This window comes from Hesperophylax consimilis, chromosome 25 (genome assembly GCF_061612785.1).
Source record: "Hesperophylax consimilis isolate HC1 chromosome 25, BYU_Hcon_1.0, whole genome shotgun sequence".
NCBI lineage: Eukaryota > Metazoa > Arthropoda > Insecta > Trichoptera > Limnephilidae > Hesperophylax > Hesperophylax consimilis.
In genome coordinates this window covers 7,396,476-7,417,046 of record NC_142860.1, presented here as the reverse complement: position 1 = coordinate 7,417,046, position 20,571 = coordinate 7,396,476, and the positions used below count along the sequence as shown (strand labels likewise).

Below are 20,571 nucleotides of genomic sequence, written 5' to 3'. Positions count from 1 at the left end.
AGCATTTCAAGAGGAATGGGCTATCAATAATATTTAAAGACAAAGATTTAAAACATATTTAGTATTGGTATAAATAAGGTGAGCTGCAATGGACGGAGGCCTTTGAAATAGCCCAGTACAGGAACGTCGGGAGGCATTGCAACCCAAATAGGACAGGGGGAAAATGGTGGTTACAAAAAGGCAAGAAAATAATTCATTCCATTCCAAATCTAGGACGTGCAGTCCATAGAGGCTTTAACCCCTAAGGCCTAGACAAATTAACATCATGTCATCAAATATTCCCGATTAATATTCAATTTCAAATAGATTCGCTGTTTTTGAACGACTCCCAGCATAAAATACTATTATTGAAAACAGATGAGAGGATTTTTCAGAAATTGATTTAAATGGATATAATCAAAAAATATTTAAATCCAAACCGATTTTTTTTTTTTGTGTACTATATTTACCACAATTTTATTTTACATAAGATATAAAAGTAATTATTAAAACATTTAGCAAACCTTGACCGGTGAAGGGTACAGCAGTTTTCTGTTGTATAGAATTTTTTTTAATTATACGTTAGCGTCTATACAGGGTCTCCGGGGGTAAAAGGCACTAACTTCGGGAAGTAATTCTACATGATGGTAGGTGTAAAAAAGATAAATAACTTTTTTCGATATTCAAATGTTTATTCTCCCATACAAAAATATTTCTCCATAGGAGAATATTAGTTTTCCCGTACAAACAATTAAGTTTCTACCTAAAACCTACCATAAAACGTTGGAATTTCGATAAAATTACTTTCTGGTTTTTACTTGTATGTACTATAGTGTAGAATCACCCCCCGAAGTTAGCACATTTACTCCCGGACAACCTGTATATGTCTAACCATTAGTAGAAAACGAGTTTTATGAGGATGTATCATTTGGTGACAGATATAGCCAGTGGCGGCCGGTGGTCAAAATATGTGGGGGTTCACCGGATTACAACATTAAGTCATAAAATAAATTAAATAGAGGTACATACATATTTATAAAGAAGTTCTATTCTCTGCTCCTTTTGTTTAGCGAAGACCAATGCTTAACACTGATAGTGCGTTCAGTCTGTCCTGGCTCAACTTGTTTAAATAAGATTTTATTCTTTTTAACGTTGAGAAACATCTTTAGCTTTCAACTGAGGTCATTCCAAAGGTCATGAATGGTGCACAAAAGTTTTAGTAATTTCACAGTCTCGGGAAAGTCTTCTAATAAACAAGTACTATAAAAAATTTGTAAAATTGATAAAGCGCCGTTAGGTTTTGAAAAATCGTCGCGGGCGTAAATTGCACAGAGTTCACTTTTACTTAACTTTATTTAGGAAGTCATACGTTTTAAGCGTCACATTGAAATCATGTTCTGGGAAATTTGACCTGTATCGATTTTTATTAAATAGCTCATTATGGTGTTTAACTTAGGCACGGTAGCCTGAATCCAATTGCATTCTGATGTCAACTTTTCCTAAAACCTTTAAGCTCAAAACTTTTTGTAAATGTAAATGACAAGAATTATGTTTTTTGATTTTTTCAGAAAGGTGAGTTACATCAGTAACACCGCTGATTGTCCAAACTGAATCAACATCGTAAATTCAACACGTAAAACAAAATAAACTATTCAATTGATCACATGCACAGCGCTACGAAGCTTTGTTATACATTGTTTTGTTAAATGATCGAGTAAACTTCTTCGATCCAGATTTTCACTCTTGTTTTATTATCAGTTCAGGTTTAAGGTGGACCGGCATTTTTTATTATCACTTTGTTTTCAAAACTCGACCTATTGTTCTTAATGTATTCCACATTCAAACTCATTCTTAATTTATACTTTGAACAAACACAAAAGTAATCGTAAATTAGTATAACCTGCAATTGATATAGGTACCTTATTAATAATTGATATACAAGATCGATATAACCTGCAATTAAACTTAAAAACTTTCGCAGAGTAAGAAAATTTTTTAATTCAACAGACCGTGCCCGGCAACGGCGAGTACCTACTGACTAAACTGATAATAAGTAATCTGACCATCACTCATCTCTTAATGACAAATTTTATCTTAAATGCTTGTATCGAAGAAGCGAAACATTCGCTGAAAATAGCAGATGGTAAATTGAAACCACGATATCGACAATAACATTAAACATACGCGTTTTAGTTTAACTTTCTACTGAATAAACCGTTCCTTCTGATGTGGTGGTAAAACCCCGAACGCCGTCCATGATATGGTATTATTTGCAAAGAATAGTATGAACTGGTATGTACCCACGCTTTCGACTGTTCCACAGAATATGCGACAAAGCAGTTAAATTTTGGATCGCAATCGAAAACGAACTGCTACGAACATAGGCACAAGTCAAAGTCGGTCTGCAAGTTAAGCGCGCTTAATAAGTAGGTACCTTTTGAATGAGATATTATAACCGAACCGAGTTTCGTATTGTGATTAGTCATGTCGGAAATCTTGTTGGTTGTTCGGCGCTCGGGAGCACATATTAGCTGGCCGCCACTGGATATAGCACCATGTGGCACGAGTGGTTAAAGCTATGCATGGCCCAACAAAAGAAGAAGGAAATATGACTCCATATTAAATATGGTAAATTAAAAAACCCCTGGGGACAAATAATAAATCTCCTAAACAATTAAGAACATGCAGGAAGCATAGCTCAATACGTTCAGTATACAGTGAAACGCTCTTATAACTCTTTCAGCCGTGTGATTGTGCATTCGAGATAAAACATATGCAACACTGCTGGAACTCACCATTGTGTGGTTATGTTTTATAAAAGAATGGGGTTATTATTTTATTTTTTTCTCAGCAGAAAGCCAAAACGTCACCTCAGTTGGACAGGGTTCTAACATCACTTTATCTTGTTCTGAGTTTTTTTTCAGTAAGATTTCTCATTATCTATTTACCGAATTCTGATTTTGAGATAGAATCTTATGTAAAGCATTTTAGTTTAACATTCTTTAAAGGAAACTATTGAAATAAGACGTATACTTACCATTTTAGAACATACCTAAACGTGTAGATAGAACCATACGCAACCAGCTACGGTATAATAATTCATTGCATAAGGTTCTAACTACATTTCCCTAATGCCATTCCAAGACAGGGCCACATTCTAATTAATTTTCCTTTAAAATGTGTTAAACTAAAATACTTTGCACAAGATGAACCTCAAAATCAGAAAATGTTAAATATATTATGAGAAATCATCTTTGCAAACTTTGACGCCTCAGAACATGGTAAGGTGAAGTTAGAACCCTGTCCAACTAAAGTGCGCCTTGTAAAAACGATCAACTGTCAGATACAACCAAAATGGCAATTGCAAAAGGTTTAAAGTGATGCTAGAACCTTTCACAATAAAATGTTGGAACTTTGTCATACAAGTATCTATAGAAATACAACAGCCATGGCTCTGAAAGATTTTGGTTATAGAAATGAGTAAAAGAAATGGTTTATGTCAGTTAGAACCTTGTCCAACTGAGGTAACGTAAAGTAAGCTCTAAGTATAAAAAAAACAAGATTTAAAAGAAAACCACAAAGGGATAAGGTTTTCCCTGGGACTGAAAAAAACTTCTTAAACAATATTTGTGGGAACCTTATACATATGTGGGTTTCACTGTATATAATAAGAAAACATACAGAATAATGATTAGTTTGACTTACACATTGCCTAGTTTTGGCGCCTCCCCTCGGTACCAGATCATTATTGGATTTGACCGTCTGTGAAAAATATTCTGTGATTTATACTTTTTTTAATCCACTGAGGTCACGCTCAAAAGTTACAAGGAAAAAAAAAGAGCAAATGAAAAAACTCAAATTAAATTAAGTATAAATCATAAATAATTTTTCACAAACACAATAAATAATAAAGGAGATGAAGTCTCAAAATAAAATAAAATTTACTTGATTACCTCACAAGAATCTCAATGCTTGGAACCAGTGAGACTATGGAATTCTCAATTTGAGGAAAGTTGTGAAGAGAACAAGACCAATTTGAGGGGCGGGTATAGGTACCGCCACCCTTGGAACCAACAACCACCCAAGAACCAGGGTGGCAGGACTGAGGGGAAGGATCAACAACTCCAGAAATGTCCTTATCATTGAATTGCGTTTGACTCCAGGATCGAGCAACACGGAGCGCTGGAGAAAGATGTTGACCCCCCATAATTGAAACCCCATCGAACCGCTCTAATAAAAACCAAGGTTTAACCTGTTAACCGGGCGGGACGTATAAATACGTCAAACGTAAACAGTATCGGGTACGGGTAGGACGTATAAATACGTCCTTGAAATATATGTTGCGCCCTGGAACAAGCGGGACGTATATTTCCGAACATATCACACGGAAATTGAGTTTTTAATTTTAACATATTTTAATTTTTTAAACCCAATGTTTCTCTTTTATCTGTGTGCTTTTATTTATCGTTCTGTAATTATAACCTTTTTTATATTTTTTTGTAATCTTTATAATTGTTTGTTAATATTCTATTTTTTTAATTCGATGTTTTCACTTTTTTGATGCATAAATAAAAAAAAATAAAATTAATGTCCACCGGGCGTGACGTATTGATACGTCCTAGTGAAGGAGTTCGCGCCTGTTATATGCTGCGTAATTCAAAACTGAACTCCCCGATTAACAGGTTAAGGGAAAGGACAAATAACCCTGAAAACGTCCTTATCATGGAATCCCGACAGAGTCCAGGCTCAAGCATCGCAGCACACTGGAGAATATTGTTGGTCCTGTCAATCTAATGCTTAATGTCTTCTCTTGCTGTTGTTCTTTTTATTGTTCTCTTTAATGTATATTATTGTAATATTATTGAATATATTTTATGGGATGTGTAGGATTGCACAAACATCCCCACATTCCGGAATAAACTCATTATTATTATTATTATTATAGGTGATCCAATGTGGTTCGCTTCTTTAGGTGACTTAGCATGGGTGAGGTTTGTCACTGTCTTAACAGCGGATGTGTCTGCGCATCAGTTGCGTGGACAGACGCCTGTGCTCTAAAGATGGCGATTCATTTGTTAAGATAGGAGAATCTATCTACAGACCATGCCATCGATTCTTTCTATTCTAATTATCTATTCCAATGGCGATCAACCTTTTTAACCATGGGGCTAATTTACCCATTTTCAATTTGTTTGCAGCTGCATGATGTAGGGTACATACAGCTTAACGTGGTTAATTTGGCAGTCAGTGGTGTCACAAACCTATTTATATTTTCTAAAACTATAATCTTTTGATAAAACAATCATAAAGCGCAAAAACACAGTGCCGCAGGCGAAAATTTTATATCTCCAAGGCCAAGGCAATAAATGTTGTCGATTTGTTTCATTATAAAATATTAGAACATAGACAAAATACTTACAATTTTGGGTGGCCGACTAAAAATAGGAAAATTTGTCGCGAAACCATTTTATATTTTGTAATACAGATTTTGAAAATGTTAAATATTTTCATAGCACCCGGAAATCTGAATGATTGCTATTCAATAAAAATTATCAAAAGTCTCTTCTGTTACCTATCAGAAACTTCATTATTAAACGGAACCCATGCAAAATAATAATCAAAGCGTGTATATAGAAGCGCCGCAGGCAAAAATTTTGCCAAGTTCAAGGTCAAGTCCATAAATGCTGTTGATTTTTATCATTCGGAAAGTTAAACAAAATGCAGTCAAGATAACTTATAAAGGTATTTTATAAAACAGAAACCTTTAAAATGCATAAAAAAGGCACTGCGCTGTGAAGGTTTTACAAAATCCGCCTTTTTTAAGAAAACCTTAAAAAAAGCTTATAATTTTGAGTGGCTGATTCAAAACTTTAATGAGAGACTAAAGTTTTCCACTAAACCCTTGTACAAAACAAAACAGAAACCGTTCTATATTCTTTTAATGCAAATATTGTCAGGTTATTTAATACCTTCATTGATATAAAAAATTGCAATCAACAAAAACCATTGATAAGATAAAATAAATTATGTACCTGTGTTCCTGTATAGCGTAATGAAGGGCAGTCTTGTTTTGCATATCTGTGGCGTTGACTTGAGCCCCATTCTCCAGTAGGAAGGTGCACAGTTTAGCCGACTGAACAGAATTTATGAGACAAGTGCCCCCATTGTAGTTAGCCTGGCATATGTCTGCGCCATTCTCCACCAGGAAACGAACTGCAATATCAAAACGAGTAATAAATTATTTTTTTTACAGATTATCTAAACTTATTTATTTATTCACACTGTAAGGTAATAATTTTGGGCTAGCATAGATTCAAATTTCGCGCAGAAACGATTAGTTACATAAACCTAACGCACGGCACCAGCGGCATACTCAAGCCGCCGCCGGCCGACACCCATTACCCAGCACAACCTCGTCACAGGCAGTGCTCTGAACCGTGGATCTCATCGCAGTAGCTGTTCTGTACGATCGACCCCCGCACGTTTTCCCAATAATGGGACCACATTATTCCGCATCTCGCCCTCGAGTATTATGCCAAGCACTGCTCACGTTTATCATGCACAATTACAAAACCGTCTCGCACAAGTGTTACCGTAGATCACCAGGTACAAAGTTGAAGCTGTTGAAACCATTTGGGTAAACAATGGCACCGCCATTCCAAGATGTCCGCATGAGTAGCCTGCGCCTACAACGCTAACATCGCTGCCTGTGGCCAGCTGAGCTATCCGCCCTTACAAACTGTGAGTTACTCCTGAACCTCCCCTAGAGTGTGCCCATGTTTAATTATAACGTAACAGACAGAGAGAGAGCCAATTCAATCCTGTAGCTTCTAACGTAGGGTCAAATATTATGTGATTTCTGTCAAAAAGCTAGTAACCATGTTCGTCCCCGGGTGTCCCATTCCCTGGGACTAGTATATCTCCCATGATTCGCGTTATTTCATTCAAGCCATTATCTTTAGTAAAATTTATTAGAGTGGTCATTGGATATTACAAAACATTATAGGTATGTAAATTACACAAGATTTATTAAATTTCGTACATTTTTTATTTTTTCACACATAGATCAATTCCGTTACCCCTAACAAAATACACGCTCAAACCAACTACATACATATTCCACATCCACATTCGAAACCAGCTACACAAAACATCATTTTTTTCCAAAGAACATGCACGAAAAACAACACACAATGATAATATTTTCGTTTCATCGTTCGGAAATATTTTGTTAAGTATCAAAGTTCAATGGCCTGTTAAATGGTGGAATTTTCACTGGTTTAAGCAACCACTTAAATTTTCAGAGATGTGCTTTATTTCAAATAAATCCATTTCAAATGAAAATGCAAAATGCAAAATGGGTATTTTCCATGTTGCATTTTAAATGCTTTTCTAAAAACCATTCTGCATTTTGCATTTTAAATGCTTTTCTCAATGCATTTTCCATTTTAAATGCTTTTTTGCAACATTCTTCTTACTATCTCCACTCATCTTTTTTTCCTAAGCCCCAAATATCAGTCGGTCCTCAACCTCGCTATGAGAGATAATTTACATTTGTCAAGTTGCTCCTTAGTAGGAGTCCTGGCAATTGAGTGATACCATTACAAAAAATACTGATTCACATACTGAACATGGGGCCATGACGCTGTAATATTAAATGTTAGATAGCAGTTTCTATGTTTTTACGTTGGCAACATTAGTCCCGTGCAAATTTTTTGTGGTTTCATAATCTGTAGTCGTGGTGTTTTAGGATTTACCATCATGTAAGTATGATAGTAATATGTTTGTTCTAAACTGGTGTCCATTATAAAATAACAAAATTGTTTAAAAAATCAATAATTATTTGAATTGTTTGACCTGAGAAACCATTTTGCATTTTCAATGCATTTTGAAAATAGGTATTTTGCATTTTGCATTTGAAATGGTTTTCTAAAAACCATTTTGCATTTTCAAATGGAACAGTTTTGACCCATTTCCATTTTGCATTTTAAATGCTTTTCTCAATGCATTTTCCATTTTAAATGCTTTTTTGCAACATTCTTCTTACTATCTCCACTCATCTTTTTTTCCTAAGCCCCAAATATCAGTCGGTCCTCAACCTCGCTATGAGAGATAATTTACATTTGTCAAGTTGCTCCTTAGTAGGAGTCCTGGCAATTGAGTGATACCATTACAAAAAATACTGATTCACATACTGAACATGGGGCCATGACGCTGTAATATTAAATGTTAGATAGCAGTTTCTATGTTTTTACGTTGGCAACATTAGTCCCGTGCAAATTTTTTGTGGTTTCATAATCTGTAGTCGTGGTGTTTTAGGATTTACCATCATGTAAGTATGATAGTAATATGTTTGTTCTAAACTGGTGTCCATTATAAAATAACAAAATTGTTTAAAAAATCAATAATTATTTGAATTGTTTGACCTGAGAAACCATTTTGCATTTTGAAAATAGGTATTTTGCATTTTGCATTTGAAATGGTTTTCTAAAAACCATTTTGCATTTTCAAATGGAACAGTTTTGACCCATTTCCATTTTGCATTTCAAATGGTTTTGGGTACCCATTTTGCACATCTCTGTAAATTTCATTTCAATAATTCAATTCATGTATCCGAATAACAAGTTACATTAAAACGCTACTTAAGTGACAATAATAAAACAAATTAGTCTCTTCTATGTGTATTTTCCAGAAATAATCTGCTGGAAAACATGTAGGAAAGCTAAAATGTAAGAAGTATAATTACCAATATCTAAATGTGTCATGAAGCAAGCACTTCGCACGGGGGTTGAGCCGCTGTCAGAGCCCGCGTTGATGTCAGCTCCGTGGCGTACCAAACAACGTATCACCTCCAGTTTACCAGACACAGAGGCGCACCACAGGGGAGTCACGTAGTGGACGGATCTGAAATCAATTAACAATTAAAGACATACTAATCGAAAAAATAATGTAATATTCAAAAAATATGTGTGAAGCAAATGAAAAAATCTTTGACTCATTTAATTAATGCTACAGATTTGATGTCATACATGTTTGAAGTGACCAGGTACAAACATGACAATGAATCCTCACCTGTCATCAGGCACCTCGTAGAGCCCCCGCTGCTCAATGTCCACCCCGCAGACTGTGATCAGGTACTCCACGATCTCCAAGTTTCCACGCTTGCAGCTGATGAAGAGGGGAGCGCACCCATCCTTCACACGGCCGCATAACTCCTTGCGGGCTGGCAATAGCAGTCTGGAAATATAATCACATTACAACTGAAAGAGTGCAGATTACAGTCAAATAAAGCACCGCATGACTTCATAACAGACTAAGCATTATTCTTGTTTTGGTTAAATACAGATTATTTTTATTTTTTCTTGACTTTAAAACAAATGTTGCAAGAACAACTGTGTTGGATTTCGAAATGATAATTACGTTGAGTGTAGAGTTCCTCCCGTCATATATTTTATCCGAAGTACCTACCTTCCTAACCATCACTTTACTTGCAATTTAGAAGAAGACAAAAGAAAACCTGCGAAAATTCAAGTTCAATTGTTTTTGTGCTGAAAAAAGAAGAGGATTGTTGGTGTTTTCGTTGAGATGAAAAATATTATTTTAGAATCGAAGAATTATTTATAAATATTATTAGTTGTTCATTGTAACCAGGGGGTATAACTCCAATCGAAAATTGGAACTGTGAATATTGTGACGTCATATTGTTGCCTAACTATATCCACCAATGAAAAACTTATTAAAACAGTATATGGAATAAACTTTCAGAGTTTTTCATTGGTGTATAATATAATAAGTAGGCTCCAAATGAGAATTTTACCGTCTATATATTGGCATATCTATGGTGTTTTAGGACCAATTTGTTTCATACAAAACGCCCAAAGATATCGATCTAGTAAGTGCTTTATTTATGATTGTAACATTGTGATCACCTCACGCTCAGGGGGGTATAACTCCGAGAAAAAAGTGGGTCAGAAAAAAAGACACGGTAATCTCTATGGGTAACTTGTGACGTATATTTTCCACAAACCAATACGAACTTCATGCATGTTTATAGGCCGCTGTCATTGGCCGATTTTAGGCTAGCCAATGGGTTGGCTCCGAATGAGAATTATATTGAGTTTTTATTATTCACAATGTACATTTGTTACGTATATATTTATACGTAACAAATGTACATTGTGAATAATAAAAACTCATTAAAAACAAAAAATGTCTAGAAATTGTTACATAGTGAATGCCAAAGAAATACAAAAAAGTGAATTATATTGTCTATGGTTACGCCTTTTTTATAGTTTCTATCCTAGTCGATGGTGAGTATGTGTAGTAGTGACGTATATTTTTCAGTTACAGACTTTTATCTATGGCAAACATTAGGACCCATGGGCTCAGTACTAAAAACCCGAAGATATTGATCTAGTGAGTGGTTCATTTATGCTCACGCTCTAAATTATTGTCATACTGTCATACTCAAATCACTGACGGTATAAATTTATATGAAAAAAAAATAAACTTCTTTTTATTTAGGTTCAAAAACAAAGAATTTATGTTCTGGCCAGCAAGGAACTAGATTCTTATGGTATGTTTTCCTTTTCACATGTTTACGGATACAGTTTTGGAAGTGGAACATTTGGAATGAATTTCAAATGTTAACATTTGGAAGTTGCAGGGGATAAAATTCCAAGATGGCTTCCCCACACATTGTAGAGATGGGACATCCAACTAGAAATGTCTGCATTAAAAGTCATTGATATAGATTGTAACTATTTTTTATGAACACTGTAAATTAATATTATGATTAAAGACTATTCAATTCTCTAGCACAGAAAACTACCATTAGAATTTTTTTTGTTAAAAATTTTTGTGTTCATATTTCGCTGATACTTCAAAGCTCATGATGGAAATGATGTTGGGAGCTTAACATAATTTTTTTGATCTAGAATTCCAAACAGACCAAGCCGTGTAAATTTTATAACACCATTAGTTTCTTTTGAAGGTCAAACACAAACAGACTCTATTTTTTTACCTGGAACTATTTTTACATTCATTAAAATTACCTTTTTTAAGATGATTTAAAAATATAAATATGACAATCTTTCCTTGTAAAAATAACACGCAAGTGTGGCACAGAATGTTTTTCAAATAAATTTAAAGCTTGAATGTTTTCAATTATTTTCAAATCACCTTCGAAACAAAATGAATAATCTAAATATAATGCATTTCACTTTCCTCAATGCTAACATTATACAGTGTTATTTTTAACACAAAATGTGAAGGTGCTTCATGAAAAATGAACTCACAAACCAAATAGCGTAACAATTACTTCATTTAACATGATAAAAACACATGTAACAGAAACAGTGAAAGTAATATTATATGACATAAAATTATTGTAAACAAACGAACTGTCATTATCTTATGACAATATTTTCAAAATAATGTAAATAAATAACTTTATTGTTTAACTTTATCACTGGTTAGTTAGTTGTAATGCAACCTGTCATTACTTTAGGTATTACTATAGTAGGAAGTACTTGTAGTTTAGAGAAATCATATGCGAGAGTATAATATTGCACATAGGTTTGGTTGGAAAGCAGTTTTCCCAATTCACATTTACCACAAACTGAACTTATTTGCTTTGTTTTATGTTATTTAACCTTTATTTAGAATCGTGATGATTTAAATACGCAGAATTTGTTAAAATAAAAGAAATCGTGCAAAAAATATCTACAGAAAGTTTATTTACGTAATTCAGAACAGCCTTGAAGTGAGAATGAGTGTAGATAATGTGAGGTGTCAAAGGGTATTCGTATAATTGTTTGATTGTAAAAAGAAACTTGGGTACCTCTCGAGGGAAGTGCGGAGTTTGGCAGTGAACCTGGCTCCCGGAGCGCTGTGTTTGCATTCCGACAATAACTCTGTGAAAAGCGCCTCCTTCTGCTTGTTGGTGAGTGGGTGTCTCATGTTGGCGTTCAGGGACCCTTCAATGGCCCACATCACAAGTTACCGCGTCACTGATTAAAATCAGATTTTCGTTTCAGAAATATACAAATAAAATGATTCAATGTCCCAATTTAAGCCCGAACATCACATAAATTATTACAATAAAAAGCCACAGAACAAAAATATCAAAGAAAGCAAAGACAAAATGACATTTAGACTTTTCTTAGTGCTGCCAGTACAGAAACAAAATTTTTGACGCAGGTACTAAATAGTAAATAAGCAACAATTTTTACAATACTAATATTATATTTTATTCAAGGATGTACACAGGCGCACAAAAACCTATCAAAATTTGCAATAGATGATTTTCTCCAACATAGTAATAGTTTAATAAATGCTTTGGCCACATCTTCTGGGGGGTTTGTGGACGGGCGGCTTTGGCAGAAAATGTCACAGGTGTATCGCGACCTTATGCGTAATTTTACAACCACATCTGATAATACCTACTGACAGTGGCGGATTAACCCTAAGGCAAAGTAGGCACGTGCCTAGGGGCGCCAGTTACAAAGGGGCGCCGGCGGGCGCCCCTAGAATTAAAAAAAAAATATATATAAACTTAATTTTGTAAGTAAGTATGCACCTGCTTACACAATATAAAAGATTATTTACTTCTGTAGAGATGCAGAGCTTCCAAAGCATACTCGCCTTCTTGATTATTCCTCCATGCCTCCATCGCATGATTTTTTAATAGAAGACCGCTCGCTCGTGGATTCGTTCGCGGGCGTTTCTAGATTGCAGGGCAAAGGGCGCAGCGGGGGCAGGGGCTAAGCGGCCGGCACCGGACTTCCGAACGGATGACGGGGTGACAGTCACACTCATCACTTTCAGCTTGGATGTCGCCGGTTGCGCGCGCTTCTATTGATTACGTACTCGCAGCGGTATTTGTGTGAATTAATTAGTACATTGCGTTTTAGTTCATTACCCAAATAATGAGTGAATTGAAGAAGAAACCTAGTGGTGCAGCTTATAAAAGGAAGGCTAAGGAAAAAGAAGAAAAAAATCAAAATATTATAAAGCATACGAAACATATTGAGACATTTTTTTCTAAATTAAAAAGTGATAGAATGAGAAGTGAAAGTGAAAAAGTTCACAGTGCGTCTTCTACCGAGTCTATTCAATGTGAAATTCCTACTAGTTCTAAACAACACGATTTGTCCATGCTGCCTACTCCGTCAGCCGTAGAAGTTGTGAGGCAGTAGCAAAATAGACTGTTTATCGTGGGATGTGACCCAGTCAAGTGGGATATCAATAACGAAACACAAGAATACATTGCAATTAATGGATTTAATCAAAATCAAAATGCAGATTTTTCATTGAGTAAGAGAATATATGAAGATAAAATCTCACGTTTTTTAATAAAAACAATGTTTGAAAGAAAGTTGTTAAATAGAGAAAAACTTCCAAGGAAATGGCTTATTTACTCTCCAAGCACAGGTAAAGTTTATTGTGGACCTTGTTTATTATTCGTTTTAATGATTGGAAGAACGCATCGAATAGATTAGAAAGCCACGAAAACTCATGTGAACATAAAACATGTATTTTGAGCTTGCAACGTAGATCTAACATTGACGGTCGTGTCGATCATGAGCTCGCCGCTCAATTTCTAGAAGAGATGACTTATTGGCGTGAAGTTTTAAAACGAGTGGTTGCCACTGTAAAATCTTTAGCATCGCGTGGTTTACCTTTTAGAGGACATGACGAAAAACTTGGCTCTCTTCATAACGGAAATTACTTAATGACGCTGGAACTCATAGCGGAGTTTGATCCGTTTTTAAGTAAACATATTGCTCAATATGGCGGCAAGGGAAAGGGATATACCAATTACTTAAGTTCTACAACGTGTGACGAATTTATTGAATTGATGGCAAACAAAATATTAACACAAATAAAACATGAAATCAAGATATCAAAATATTATTCAATAATAGTGGATTCAACACCAGATATTTCCCACATTGACCAATTAACTTTCGTGATCCGATACATTCAAACCGACGGTACGCCCGTTGAACGTTTTCTTAAGTTTATCGCAAATGTCGGTCACAAATCACAAGACATAGCAAATGCTATTATTAAACAATTCTCTAGCCACCCCCCCCCCCATGAATTTTTTTTTCGGGACAAATTTTATTTTCTTGAAATTCTCTAGCCACCCCCCCCCCCCCCCCCCCTCCCACGAAATTTTTATTTTCACGTAAAACCCACCTAACTACAAATTCGGCTACTTTAGGTACTTGTTAAAATTTATAATATGTGGTCGCTAGAGGGGCGCCGATGAGGTGCTTGCCTAGGGCGCTCTCAACAGTTAATCCGCCTCTGCCTACTGATGAAAAATTCTCAAGTTCTCAATTTTAGTGTAACAAATAATGAAAAAATATATTTTCTAGTTGTTTTGGATTCGTTTAAATTGTCTTGCAATGAATTTTATGAATTCTTGTGAGTGCAATCCAACAAAACTTATTTTTAATGTACAAAAATATATTTTTCCAAACTATGCTATATTTTTGCATAAGGAGAATCGCCTTTACCAGTCGACTAATACAGCTGCAGTACATTTTATGACATTATTGTCTATATCAATTTGTTTATTTAAATATACTTATCGTTTAGTAACTAATAGTTATTAGCAGACACCTTTTTTTCATCCATACGTATCTAATTTAATCGACATACATATTAGACAAATAGTTTTAGAATTGACTAGTATTTGATGAATAGTTTGTTTTCCTGATCATTAAAAAAAAAAAAAATTTCATGAAATATTTTTTTAATTAAAATAGTTTCTTTATTTATTATTTTACTCATATTTACATACGAATTGTATATGTAAATAGTAAGAACACATTCTTTTACACTGAGTTGTTTGGTGGTCCGTCCTCTCTGCCTACCCCTGCGGGAAGTTAGTTACATTTTTTTTACGCAACGAAACAATCTAACAACTTAACTTTGTAAATAACATATCTTCATAAATCTAAATATCTAACGCGGTAAGCATTTCATGTAAAGTTATTTATAGCATAAAATTTAAAATATATGTAAATGCTAAATGTGTAACAAACAAACATATAAACATATTTGAAAAATCTAGACAATTTCTTTCAGTCTTATAAATCTCCATCTTACATGTATATTTTCGTTGAGTACTTGTATTGTTTACTTAAATAACTTTGTTAAATAATTGAAACTTAGCTTATTATTATACAACCATAATTTTTTTTAAATGTACTTAAAAAAAGTAAAATACCAAACAATTTTTTTTATATAACTAGACAACCTGCTACTTTTTTAAGTCGATACAGTACTTGTATAAAAGCTTAAACTAAATAATTTTTTAAATATTTGTTACCCTTTTATAAAATATTGTACCACTTATACAGATTCTTTAATATTAACTTAAAAAAATCATTTATAAATCAATCAAAATTAAGATCGGTTCCTTTCAAATTTTCTTCAGCCCATTCGTCGAATCTTTGCGCAATCTCATCTGACATATAATTCTTCCAATCTCCGATCTCCCCCTTCCTTATAAATCTCATTTTGGTGTTTTCCAGATATTCCTTTCCGTTAGTTCTCTCTATGATCGGCTCCAGATTGACGGCCCTGTTGTTTTTCATATTTTTGAATGACAGGTGCTCGCACAAAACCTCGATTTGTTCATCCGTCAGAGTTTTGTCCAGAAAAGCTGCAGTTTTGCGGATGACGCCGCTGAGGTCCCTCTTCATGTCTTCAAACTTCAGGAAAAGCAAGTTAGGGTCGTCTTTCCTGGACCAGTATCCTGAAAAGATTTCAGTATTTTCAAATTTTAAACAATAAACCAGTAAAAACCAGACGGAATTGGAGCAATCAGCTCCGGACGCCGATTTTCCAGGGAGCCAAAGAGTGAGGAGTCAAAAAGCCGCGGTGCAGATAATAATATAACATATTAAATGAAAAAAATACACTTTGTAAAACACCACTTTTATTATGAATACGCTTAGCTCAAGCTTCGTCAGGGCTTATTATATCAACTATATAAACCCTGAAACCTGGTTGGCTGTTAATATTAATTCATAATAAAAGTGGTGTTTTACAAAGTGTATTTTTTCATTTAATATATAATTTCACATCACAAAGTGTTTGCTTTCTTCGATAAAATAATATAACACACAGTGCCCTTCACATTTTCAATAGCGCCAGGCGCATTTGGCCCTACCAGCCACCCACACTTGGCTCCTTGGCGCCTTGGCAAGTTGTCGCCCCCAGCGAACTGCTCCAATTGCACCCGCACAGGACCTGTCCTGGGTACAGTTCTTACAAATAAAACTGAACGTTTGATTAATTGCACAACGTTATTGATAACAGGCTGACAAAAATAGAATCTTGGAAGAGTAAAAATATAAGACATTATATCATGTTTACAAATAGTTGTACAAATTATGGCTCTTACCTAAAATGTGATTCCAAACCGGACCAACTGGCACCTTTCCTTCCAAAAATAGTTCACAAAACTCGTCAAACGACCCCTTTAGTTCGTGCACCAGAGTGCAGTAGTGGTAGAAGGACACGCACATGTCTTTTGGATTCCTGGCCGTGTAAATGACCTAATCAAAGAAGAAAATCAAATTACATTTTAATTAAAACAAGATTGTAATATAAAGCTATAAAAACCTCAGAATGAAGACTGGTTGGTGGGAGACACTAGAAGACTGGTGATACTGGAAACCTTTCCTTCTATGAAGGTGGCCAGGAATCTCCAAGAGATAAAGGTTGATGTTGAAGATGATGCTATATTATGAAAAAATGTGGCTCAATTCGAGAATTGGAGAAGGCTTCTCCAGGCAGCCATCCACTTACGTTGTACCTACTTCACGAGGTCTACGGACGTCCCCTTGGTGAACTCTTTATGCTACTGTTCTTGGTTCAAGTTTGCTTACCTAGTGCTGTTGGCGTCCTTCCCGAGGTCCACAGGCAGCAGCTCCCAGGGCCGGTGGCTGACGGGTGTTATACTTAACAAGGTCCACGGACGTGCCCTTGGAGGACTCTTTGTGCCACTGCTCTGGGTTGTATGGGATATTAAAAGTATATACCTTGGCCTTTATGCTGTTGTCATCTCTCGTGAGGTCCGTGGGCAGCAGCTCCCAGGGCAGGTGGCTGCGCACGTAGCGCGGGTGGGGGATGTTGTACTTCACGAGGTCTACGGACGTCCCCTTGATGGATTCATTGTGCCATTGCTCGTGGTTCTCAACGATGACTGCAGTGAGCTCCAGTAGAGGACAACGCAACTAAACGTAAACGTGCTTCATTTATTGCCTGTCATACCAAAGTAAAATCATATACTCAAAGAAAAATCTAAACGCACTCTATAAACTCAGTATTTTGGATCAACAGGTTGTAGGAAAAAAAATAACTACCTTCTTGTAATGTAAAAAGATGCTCCCAAAATGCATGAAACTAAGTTAAATTGTGCAATTCTTGGCAATTGGAAATTCCCATTAGAAAATGCAGAGACGTCAGGTTTCCAAAAACCTTTTGTTCAGTCAACAGTAGGTAAAATATTGTCATGTTTCTCAATTACTACATAATATATTTAATCACTTTTTAATTGACTGAGGTAAGCGGACCGAAGTCCTGTTTTATCTCGACCGTTCTGTATTTCGTCTGTCTGTAAATTTGTATATTTTGTTCCGGTACAGTAAAAATTCTTGTTGATTTCTACTTTCCTATTCGCATATTTTCAATGTAATGGTACCTACCTACCTGCCTGAAGAATGTTTGGAAAAAGAATTGTCATTTAAAAAATGTTTAATTCCTTATTTGAAATAAAAATAAATTGATGCGCAAGAAATATTGTGGTTTATAATTAAGTAGGTAGGTTTTTAAGTACCAACTTAAAAATCTAATGATTTTAGACAAAAAAAATGGTTTTGGTTTATTAAAAAGAGAAAATTAGGAACAACTGTTCACAGTACTACTAGTTACCTAGGTATTCTAAAAACAATTAACTTAACTTGCTAAACCATAAGGGCAATGCCCTCAAATATAAAGAGTGGATGTTGCCTTGTTACTAAATTATAATAATATTCTCTTCTAAACACAAGCGCCAGCTTCTACAGAAGAGAAACATTAAAAAATCAAAAGCTGTGAAAACTATTTTTATGAATTATTTTAGTTAACATACACGATTATACTCTGTAAATTGATTAATTATTTCATAAAGAAAAAAATTATAATACTCACCTGCTGTAAGCTTTTGGCCCCTTCGTAGTCCAAATCGTGCCCAATCAACCAGACCATTTCCTGGGCCCAAGTTGACCCTGAAATATCAGAACATAAGTTTGCTTCAAACACATCGGCTCTGTAGATACCGAACTTTTTTAGGATTAAATTTTAGTAACGTTTCGTACATTTTGTAAGATTTTAATAATAATAATTCAGATTCACCGCTTAGTGATTACACCACTTCCAGGAAGTTAATCCACACTTTTAAATAATCACTGGGTAAATTTTGTTTGTAATAAATGCATATAATTCCTAATTTCCCCGCGGATTTGGCAGAGGTATAATTATTAATTATGTATGCATAACCATTTAGTTGAAAATCGGTTTGCGAGTCCTAATAAAAGCCTTATAACTTCAAAATTGCACTGATTTTTGGGACCGGTTTTTCTATGTGATGTTAAAACAACAACAAAATTCTTTTATAAGCTATGGGCCTCTGAAACATCAATGAATATGATACATTTCTTCAAATTCCAATTTTAATTGTTGAACTTCAGCCGAAGCGAGGTAGAAATCACTAGTTAACCAATTAACCATTTACAATCGTGTGTAGGTTATACATGGTTAAATATTCTAATGGCTAAAAGTAATATCATGATTGATTTTTTGGTTAATTAGCCAATAGTGTGGCAACTTCCTCCTCCTTTAGGCAACTTTCCAGACAACCTTGTAGCGTCATCAGATGTGCCATCCGCCCTAGTGATGGACACTGCAAGGCTGTCTGAAACGTTCGTTGAAGTGGAAGTAAATGGTAGATACTTCAATCAATCACAATAATGTATATACAATTATTTTCTACATTAAATCTTGTAAGTATTTTAGGAGAAAGGGGTAAACATTAATGAAAATTTAACATATATTTATTGTTATAAGGAATGTAAATATTATTTTATTTCTTTACCTGTCCTGGGGTAGGAGCACATAAACACATCATTATCCAAAACCGCAAGATCCAAAATGTCTTGCCCGATTTTTTTAAACGCGTTTGGCAACAACACCTTTCCGGGGTTAATTTCGATCAAGCAATTTTTCTTCTGGAATAATCTGTCCAATTTTTCCCCAGTTTCCCCCACGACATCAGTATATGACAACACTGTCGGTCTCATTTTGAAAAATCGAACAAAAAAGTCAAAGAAAAAAAGCGATAGGTATGTCTGCCACCTAAATTTAAATTTGTCAAAAATAGAACTTTTAAATTTTTAAAAGTGTGCAATGATAACGAAGATACTTGATGCTTAATATTGAATTTATTAGTTTGACTTTTATGAACTGTAATGGTTTTTTTTGGGTGGAATTTAATTTGAATGTTTCGCGATGCTGAACCTTTCTCGGCCAATATCAAATTGCAAGTGTTAGCGGTGCAATGCGCCGAAGAAAGTCGTTGCATGCAACTGCATTTCTCCGAGATGCACTTATGCCACTTCCTGTTTTATACGCCTCCGCTTTCGGTTTCGTATTAAACAACTTTCCACTGAGAGCAACATCTTGATGCAGTTCTGTATCGGTGACAGATGCGTTTTTTGATTTTTTTAAAATTTCAGCAAAAATACGGGAAAAATAAATTATTATTTGAGAATGTTTTGAGGTGGGTGGAAATGGGGTCTACTTGACACTAGCTAGAGCCGATAGCGTGTATAAAGGGGAGGGAGGTTTTAGGGGGTTCAACTCCCCCCAACGGCCTCAGTATTGTGTAGGAAAAAAAGGTCCTAAAATATTTTACAATAAATTTTTATACCCCCCTCCCTTCTCCCTTCCCTCCAGGATCGAACTCCCGGAGTTCTCAGGTTCCTACCCCCACCACGCGGGATGTACCAGCCCTTCAAAACTGTCTGTTTTGCTACACCCTATACTTACAATTAAATATAAATATTTATATTTACTTAAATGTGTTAAAAATGTGGACATGTAATTAAAATTAAAAATTCAAATTATGATATGTATTTCTTACGATTAAATTTAAAATGTTGATCTGTACTTATAAATAAATTTAAAATGTCGATCTGTACGAATTACACTATAAATGATAACATATACTTATTAGATAAATGTGTCGATAGATTTGTCGAAGTGGCGAAAAAGATAAAATTGCCAACAAGTTTCAGAATCTATCGATGTTTTTTAAACTTACATTTATTTAGTCACAAATCATGAAACACTCCTTTGTGGCCTGTACAAAAACTGATGTATACTTAGGACGGGTTGTTTCAGAGAATTTTAACAATTCATCAAATTTCAACTTTAACTTTTGGGTTCTGTAAAAGTCCTATTCAAGTTCTTTTATTATATCATTATAGGCTAGTAGCTTGACAGAAATGAAATAATAACGGAACTTGA

At 34.9% G+C, this 20,571-nt stretch overlaps 2 protein-coding genes across 3 annotated transcripts in view; both read right to left on the bottom strand.

Annotated features, from left to right (window-relative positions):
* The window catches only part of m-cup (ankyrin repeat protein mann-cup), a 37,020-nt gene extending 24,925 nt beyond the window's left edge, over nt 1-12,095 (bottom strand). For both annotated transcript variants that reach the window (XM_089646961.1, XM_089646962.1), the window contains exons 1-4: nt 11,822-12,095; nt 9,052-9,216; nt 8,726-8,883; nt 6,012-6,192 (exon numbers count right to left, since the gene is read on the bottom strand). In XM_089646961.1, the coding sequence (XP_089503087.1) occupies nt 6,012-6,192; nt 8,726-8,883; nt 9,052-9,216; nt 11,822-11,973 (656 nt within the window). In that variant the 5' untranslated portion in view covers nt 11,974-12,095. The remainder of the gene's footprint in view (nt 1-6,011; nt 6,193-8,725; nt 8,884-9,051; nt 9,217-11,821) is intronic.
* Nucleotides 12,096-15,392: 3,297 nt separating this feature from the next.
* LOC149411488 (luciferin sulfotransferase-like) lies at nt 15,393-19,343 on the bottom strand. The gene is made up of 5 exons (XM_089646665.1): nt 19,139-19,343; nt 18,196-18,272; nt 17,046-17,240; nt 16,406-16,559; nt 15,393-15,754 (listed from the first exon to the last, which is right to left on the bottom strand). The coding sequence occupies exons 1-5, from the start codon at nt 19,341-19,343 to the stop codon at nt 15,393-15,395; spliced, it is 993 nt and encodes a 330-aa protein (XP_089502791.1).
* Between the last annotated feature and the right edge of the window lie 1,228 nt (nt 19,344-20,571).

Excerpts from the sequence above, each read along its gene's own strand:
- LOC149411488 (XM_089646665.1), bottom strand. The coding sequence starts at position 19,343 with ATGAGACCGACAGTGTTGTCATATACTGATGTCGTGGGGGAAACTGGG. Across the intron at positions 16,560-17,045 it reads ACAACAGCATAAAGGCCAAG|GTCATTTACACGGCCAGGAA; the intron begins GTATATACTTTT and ends TTCTTTGATTAG. Across the intron at positions 15,755-16,405 it reads GGTTTGGAATCACATTTTAG|GATACTGGTCCAGGAAAGAC; the intron begins GTAAGAGCCATA and ends AAATCTTTTCAG.